The 8,552-nt window shown below is 52.8% G+C and overlaps 1 protein-coding gene across 1 annotated transcript; it reads right to left on the bottom strand.

Annotated features, from left to right (window-relative positions):
* Positions 1-2,222: 2,222 nt before the first annotated feature.
* On the bottom strand, positions 2,223-3,605 carry LOC125553800 (putative galacturonosyltransferase-like 4). Its single transcript, XM_048717495.2, has one exon. It carries the CDS (start codon positions 3,411-3,413, stop codon positions 2,373-2,375), a length of 1,041 nt encoding a protein of 346 aa, XP_048573452.1. The 5' UTR covers positions 3,414-3,605; the 3' UTR covers positions 2,223-2,372.
* Between the last annotated feature and the right edge of the window lie 4,947 nt (positions 3,606-8,552).

The raw sequence follows: 8,552 nt of genomic DNA on the forward strand, positions 1-8,552 counted from the left end.
ACCCCAACCGCTACAACAAGGTCGATGACCGAGAAGCACAAAGGGTGGATCTTCTACAAATGCGTGACTCATGGGGTAGGTCAATGAATTTGAGCCGACATTTTCATGATTTTGGTGATTTTTTACTGAAAAGGTGACATCCTTTTGATCATTAATTTGTTGTTTCATAGGTTACGTGTGATTTTGGCACTCGTAATTGGAGTATGTTGTGTACCTTATGGATCACAACATACTCACTTGTTATGCTGTTATGGATGCAGTTGCTGCTGTAGAGGATAGACAGGATGTGCTTTTTTTACAAAATAGAAGGGAGGTGCGCTAGGCTACAGTGGAACAAAATGCAAGGAATGCATCCAACAGGAGGCCTAGGCTAATGAATATCTTCTTACGCTTTCATACATGCATGTATCTTTATGATGAGATTGGATGACTACCATAGTAGACATAGAAATTGTTGGTTCTCAATCAGCTGAAACGGATAAAAATAGTAAACTTTAATATCCTTTGATCTTCTAGGATCTTTCGCGTTGTGTCGCATGATGGGTCCTTCTATCGAACACATTTTTCTTTCTCGTTTGCCTTTGCGAATTATCTTGTAAACTGTTATAACCTTAAGGGCCTTATTCTAAGACCGGACAATAGCTTCTTATGTAAGTAAAAAATGAAAAATAAAAATAGTAAAGTCCGACACTTTTTCAACTAGCTTCCCACAGACAGAAACTGAACAACCATAAAGTAGGCCTTTCCTTAGGAGTACTGTTCAAAATATCGTCTGGTTCACCAATTTATGATCCGATTTATCGCTTATCAATGGGTGACCGCTTAGATTATACCGTATCTTTGTTATTTATCATTTAGGCCGATCTGTCGCTCGGATAAGCAATTAATCGGGAATCTAGCGATTAATCATGTTAGTCCCTAGTAATAAAAAAATCCAAACAAGGCATCCTCTTCTCTAGGCTCCCGCACATCACACTTCATGCCCCGTTCAATGGGACATGTGTTGTAGTATTGTCTATTTTATTTGTCATCAACTCATTATTTAACAGGTAATATATAGTTATGTATCGATATAGTGTTGTCCTATTTAAAGGCTTAGAGCGGTTGTTTTCATTTTTAACTTATTAGTGCTTGGAACATGGGAATTGCAAGCAAAAACTGGTGGATTAATATTCGACAGATAAAATCGATTAATCGGCCAATTTCTGATTAATCTCGAATCCCTAACCGACTGAAACGCTAACAATAAGCGATATCCTCAACATTGTTAAGAGTATGTGGGTGTTGCCTATAGGTGTCGTTTTCCTTCATGAAGGCATCACTTAGGTGTGTCAGCATCTCACCCTCTTTTTTGGGTTGATGTCCCCGGGCGAAAGCCTAGGTCTTGGACCGACGATGGCGGCATCCTGGAGGCGTTCCTCAATTGGGAGCATCGTGCAGACATGGCTTGGAGGTTCGGTGATGCGGTCCTCCAATCCGTGTCGCTAGTCTGAGTAGAGTTTTTGGGCGCAATGTACGTCGATGCTGGTGAGTCCAAGATGGTGCCTTTCTCGGGGCCAACCGAGTCCCTCCACCCACTCGCAATCTTCTTTCGGTAATCAAGGCTGCTTGGTCCGTCGGCAAGGGAAGTCTGGTTAAAGTTGTTACTCTTCGAGGTGATCGGTGTACGTCGAGACGTGGCCTTGTTGCTGTCAAGACAGGTTCCTTTGCGTTGTGTTTGTAATGTGTGCGGTGGCTTCTCTCCGGATTAGTTTGGGTGTGGTATTGATACTATAATTGTTGTTCGCAATGAGTTGTAGTCTTTCGTAATTGTATTCCGCCTTTTATAAAAATATTTTAAAAAACAAAGTAGCCTTATGAGGCAAATAAGATTCCAATCAACATTAGTTGTTTCTTTTTTTATGATATGTCCTTGTATAAACATAAACTGATATATACACCACCAATAGTATACATATTCTTGAGCACCAATTTCCCTCGTCTCCCACCATGCACACTAATCTTTTAAAATTATAGCATGACCTATACAAAACGATGAAGAGCAGAACAAAACAAGAACCACCCAAGGGAGATAATAACCAAGAAAAAGGCAAAAGAAAAGGCAATTTGCACCCACCTAATTAAGTTATCTCCCAAATCAACACCCCAAGAAACTGCACCGATCATTTCTCTTCTTCTACCACCCTTCTTTCAACTGCGTGTGCACATTTCAATCAAGCAAGTGATAGGAAGAGATGCATTTGACATGCATGCATGCATCAACATCTCTCGTTAAATTTCCTCCTTTTTTTTTCTTCCTTTTTCTCTTTGCACGCATGCACGTACGAACTGATTGGTACGCTAGCTCTTCTAGCGTATGGCTTAGGTGCCGCTCACTCCTCGAGTACCGGCGACGATGGCCGGTAGAGATCGTAGGGCGCCCAGAGGTAGTCGACGGTGCACGGCCGCCGGGCATCGAGCCGGTGCCACGGCTTTCCCTTGCCGCTCCAGTGCAGCAGGCTGATGGGTCCCGGGTGCAGGCCCCGGCACCGCCCTTTGACATTGTCGCCGCCAAGCCCGTGCTGGTTCCACCGGTGGTCCACGCCCTGGATGTCTCCGGCGAGCACCAGAAGGAAGGGCGGCAAAGAGCCGAGGTGGTAGATCCTCTTCTGCTTCTGCACGGCCATCCACCCTTCCACCCGCCTCGTGTACCCGCCGGTGCGCCACTGGTCCACGTCCATCACCATCACGCCGGTGTTGAAGTAGCACGGGCGCCGCCCGTGGAACGTCCCGCTGAGCGCCGGGTCCATCCAAAATGTGTCCGTGAAGTAGTTGGTGAAGTTGGCATGGCAGTACTCCGGTGCGCCCACCACGTGGCCCGCGAGGTCCACGGAGAAGAGCGTGCGGATGTCGTCGACGACGATCACGTCGGAGTCGAGGTAGATCACCCGGCGCACGTCGGGGGGAAACGTGTCGGCAAGGTAGATGCGCGCGTAGTTGAGCGGCTGGTCTAGCGCGTGGCGGATGGACCGGGAGATACGTCCCCGGACGCGCGATGGATCGAATCGGTACACACGGAGGTCCAGGTAAGGGAAGGTCGCGCGCAGCATGGCGACGAGGTCACCGTCCATCCGGGCGGCGAGGAAGTGAAACACCACGTTCTCGGGGCACGCTGTGTGCTGCAGGATGGAGAGCACGCCGGCCATGGTGCCGCGGAGGTAGTTAGCGTCCAGCGTCATGGCGACGTTCACCTTGTCACCGCCGGCACACTCGGCGCCGTTGCGGAAGGCGGGCGCCTCGCGGAAGGTAGGGATGGAATCCAACGGCTGCCGGATCATCATAGCGGGGTCGACCCGGATGCCAGCGACGGCGGTCGCCGCGTCTCCGAGCAGGACGAGGAGCGCAATGACGACGACACAGCCGGTTGGAAGCATCGTGTGTGTCCGGCCAGCGCAGCGGGCGATACAATTGAAGGGTGGCCGGGTGGTTGTCGCCGGCAAGGCAAACCAATGACGACAACGGCGGCGGCAGGGAAGAGGGCACGGAGAAGGTGGCCACCCTGGTCCCTGGCAATGGTAGGGACGGGGTTAGGAAGGGAGGGGGGCCACCATCAAAACGGTGGAGAAAGGAGAGTGTAAGGTGAAGAGGAGAAGGGACAAACATGGTGGCAATGGATGGGGGTGGTGGGCGGCTGGGAGGGAAGGTAGGAGCACGGACAAGAAGGTGGTGGCACCAATAAGATGTGGCTCTACTACCTATAGTTGGATCATTTCCATGCATTTGGTGTCGACATGGAGTAATATGGATTGGCTTTCAGTTGACTCCAAATTAATGCTTTGCCAAGCTACTGTCTAATTAGAAACAGGGACAACATTAGGACATCTCCAAGGCTCACCGTCAAGCCATCCACGTACGTCCGGACCATGCGATTCAAATGTGTTATGTCATCCAAACGCGGGTTTGTCTTGGTCTATTGAACAGCCTAAGCGTACTTTTTCCCATAAACTGGAGACAAACTAAAGGACGCTTTTTGGGCATCCGAACCGCTGCCACGCCTGTGTCTAACCGCACTGACCCACCAGAAAAAAAAGCCCCCACCCGCCTCTCCCCCACTTTTCATCAAACGCCCGCGCCCCATTCATGCCGGCCTAGAGCATGCAACGGCCGACATTGATACTGCGATTCGACCAGACGGGAGGGCGGCGCTAACGGTCGTGTTCTCTCGGGCGTCACCACTTCAATGCGGGCACCACGTACCGAGAAATCAACTTCGACCGCTCTGCCGCATTGAAGTGGGCTGACCGGCCCTTCGGTTGGCCTGGCCGCGGCTATTTAAGCCATGCGCCAGCGACGTACATAGGCGCACCCACCCCTCCCCGAGCAACGCCCCCTCCCCTTCCCTGTTACCGTGCCTGAGCCACTACTCCACTCCGAGGCCAGCGGCAATGCTGAAGTCATGGTGCTCCGCGCCGGCGACGAAGTCCGTGGAAGCTCTTCGTTCGGTGGTGGTTCTTGGCACCGCCACCCTCGCTCTCTAGGACCTTCGGCATCCATGGTGGCTGGCTCCTCCGCCAAGGAGGAGATCATCATCGACCAGATGTCGCAGCAGCAACCGCAGCAATCCTTCCTCCTCTCAAGGGCCGCTGTGACGGACGAAGAATTCCTCTGTAAGATCAAGACAATGACGGAGCGTTCGCTCTTTCACATGGGCCGGTCGCCACCATCGTCGGCGCGCGTCAAGGAGGAGCCGCTGTCCCCACCGTACCACCGCGTGAAACGTGAGCCAGCCTCCTCACTCCTGGCGGTCAAGGATGAGCCAGCCTCGCTCCAGCGCAATTGCGGTGTCCAGATCGGACTCCGTTCAAGGACGAGCCGTCGTCGCCCTCACACAACTGCGACGTCCAGATCAGAAGCCACGTCAAGGATGATCCGACATCCCCGCCGCGTAGCTGGTACACCGGCCGCATGGACGGGCCCTTGTCGCCGCCACGCCTCCACCACCGCACTGTCAAGGAGGAGCTGCAGCGGACGATCAGGAAGGCGCGGAGCCGCCTCCTTCACTACCTCGGAGGAGGTGATTATGGCGGTATCTCGGGCTCGAGGTTCGTTATATCCGAGGCAAAGCGCGCGGGGAGGCAGCAGGCGAGGTATGACTGGTGTAATGTCGGTCGCCGCTCCGCGTTCACCAAGAGCATCATGGCACCGGAATGGCTCCGCAATATCTTGACCTCGCCGCCACGTGGGCGCTCGGCCGCTCTGTCACGACCGCAGAGATAGCCGCCGCCACCTTGATGGCAAGCTCGCCAAGATCGCCGAGGAGTGGTCGCTTAACTACCACTCCGCCAACGTCGGTCACGGCTAGGCCATCGCCATGGCTCCAAAAGCTAGGTTGACAGTGGCCGCGGCGGCCCTCCGCACTGTGGAGTAGGAGGTGGAGTGGCTACTCCGCAAGCGGCAGGCAGCCGCCGGATAAGGCTGTCACGGCACTTCGGCGTCGTGCCGCCGCTCGAGGGACCACGATGACGATGATGATGACATAGACGGCGAGGGCGGTGCGGCAAGGCAGGGCGGCCATGCGTACGAGGTGGTCGTCCGGTCTATGGTTTAGATTTTTTTCTCTATTTTTTTGTTAAACGCTTGAAATATCGACCTTTTCATTTAAGTTATAACCAAACTTGAATGCCGCCGTGTTTGGATGAATTTCATATGATTAGTTTAAATAGTTGTTGAAATGTATACGGGCAGTGTTGGATGGCAGGCTCTGGGACCAGTGTCCACGGACCGGTCCCTGCTGTCCGCGGATAGATGCCGGAGCAAATTTATGAAGAGCGTTGGAGATGCCCTTACCTGTATGTATAAGTGTGCTACATTAGAGCATTTCGAGCATGTCGAAGAAACTCCAATGGTTACACGGGCTCCACTTGTATTTTTTTCCTGGTATTCATAGGTACGGGTGGGCATTTGGTTCATATAGTTAATTTCGATGGTTTTATTCGGGTTTATAAAATTCCTGATTTCAATAAAATAACTGATAGAAGGAAGAGAGGGATTGGTGGAATAGTTCGTTGTATTGCTTGAGCCTCATAGACATATATATAGGAGTACATGATCTACTTGAAGTACAAGGCAAGCCAGATTATTCCTAGTCTAACCTATGTTTTCTAATATAATCACGTTACTCAACATCCCCGCAGTCACAACGGTAGCGCCGTAGACGGCGAGACTGGAGAAGAATCCAAAGGCAAGCCGATGGACCCCCCCCCCCCCCCCCCACACACACACACAGTCGTAACAGTCAATGCATTACGGAGTCGTGGCTGGAGTGAAAACCAACGAGGTTGCTCAAGCAAGGCGGTGGCCCTTTGTGCCATTTGTCGATGTAGCCGAGAGGGGAGGGTGGTGTAGCCATGGTCAAGGTAGCCGTGCGAAGAATATCGTGGTCGTTGTCGAGTCGGGGAGCCGGTGTCAAGGATGTCACCGTGGAGCGGCGGGCGCAAAAGGGCGCCGAGTTAGCACGGGCGTAGTGGTGTCGAAGTAGGGGTGCGTCGGGAAGAAAATGTTGTTGACGACGCATCGCGGCGGGTTTGCCACGACCGGGGACACATCATGGACGAAGGCACGCACCGGTGTTGCCAGCACCGGGCATGCGTAGACAGACGAATACAAAGTTGACGAAGCGCCGACTAGGCTTGCCAGGCCTGGGGACACGTTTTGGATGAAGACACGCATCGGTGTTGCCAGCACCGGGCATGTGTAGATGAGGGAACTGCATGAGCTGTACGCCATGTCGGAGAAGTCGGAGGGGCCAACAGAGAAGAACTCGACGACGATTGCGGCGTCCATCGGCGCGGGGCCGATGTCACCAAGGATGGTCGGAGTAGACGAAGTGGTCGGGGTAGATGACGGCGACGCTGGCGACGGGCTGGTGCTTGGACGAAGACGAAGGGGGTGGACGGGCGGCGGCGGCTACGAAGGTAGCGGCGGCGGCGGCCAAAGAAGAGCGGCGGTGGCGGCCTGACGGCGGCGGCGGCTAGGTTAGGAGTGCGGCGGCGGTGCTCGAAGTAGGCGAAGAACGCTGACAGCATGACGAAGACCGGCGCGGACGGTGGCTTTCTCGTGCCAAGGGAGGCGGCGCGGCGCATACCACGAGTAGTCGACGCACAACGACGGCAGTGGACCACGGGCCGCGGCGCTACGGCACGAAGGGGCGACGCAGCGGCGACGAGCAGGTCAGGGCGACGGCGGCGGCTAGGATAGGAGTGCGGCGGCGGTGCTCGAAGTAGGCAAAGAACCCTGACAGCATGACGAAGACCGGCACGGACGGTGGCGTTCCCGCGCCAAGGGAGGCGGCGCGGCGCATATCACAAGAAGTCGGCGCGCAGCGACGGCAGGGGATGCAGGTGTCTCGGTCGGAGCAGGACAGTGACGGCCGGCGCAGGGCAACGAACGGACCGACGCGCGGGCGGCGGCTGGCCCTGACGGGCCGCCTCGCCGCACGTGGCCGCCAGGTCGGAGGAGAGGCCGGCTGGTCACGCCAGGATCGTAGTAGAGGCGCTCGGGGTCGACGGCGGCGATTGGCGACGCAAACCGATTAAAAATAGATCGGAAAGACAAAAAAGCCGCGCGATCAAGATGACCAATGGGAGAGAGAAAACCTGGAGCAAGGCTTGTGGAAAAGACTCTCTAACGCAGCCGGTCAACATGATCCGGCGGACGAACCCTAGGTACGGGCGGCGCGGCCTCCGACGACGGTCATGGAGGCCGACCGCTACGGGGGCGGCGCGTGGCTGCGAAAGCAGCGACGGCTAGGGTTTAGAATCGATTTGCGATAGATACCATGTTAGAAGGAAGAAAAGGATTGGTGGAATAGTTCGTTGTATTGTTTAAGTCTCATCGGTATATATATATATAAGAGTACATGGTCTATTTGTAGTACAAGTCAAGACAGAATATTCCTAATCTAACCTATGTTTTCTAATACAATCACGTTACTCAACAATAACAATTGAAATAATTACAATAAAAACTGCCACCCAACCTTATTAATTGAAATTTATGGTTTGTTTGGTTAATGGAAAAATCGAAATACGTGTCACGAGTCAAAGAAGCATATCATGTGGCAATTTGTTATGCATATACATAGCCGTCAATCATCTGAAGAAAATATATAACTGCCAATTAGTATTTGCATGCAATCGAGATCCATAATGGATGCACTAGATCGATGCGCTTGTGCTTGCACTAATCTATGTAGAATTGCGAAAGCGACACACTAGCTAGCTAGCGACTTAGGCTAATCATGCAAGCTGTCGTGCTTGCGCCGGAGAGTAACGTGGGTGGCAGACTACTTATGTGTATACGGCTTTTGTCAACCAAACACTGATTTAAAACTGAACACTAAAATAGTGTCTATTTTTCCAAATCGAACCGAATAACCAAAAGCCGATTTAGCCAATATTTTGGTTAAAACGATTTGGTTTGATTTCGGGTTTCTGTTTGAAAGTGCCCACCCCTATTCACAGGTGTTATGCTTTTGCAGATTAACAGTAAACTCCTTCCCAATATACTCTCAC

The sequence above is a fragment of the Triticum urartu genome, chromosome 4A (assembly GCF_056163025.1).
Source record: "Triticum urartu cultivar PI428250 chromosome 4A, HENAU_Tu73, whole genome shotgun sequence".
In the NCBI taxonomy this organism is placed as follows: Eukaryota; Viridiplantae; Streptophyta; class Magnoliopsida; order Poales; family Poaceae; genus Triticum; species Triticum urartu.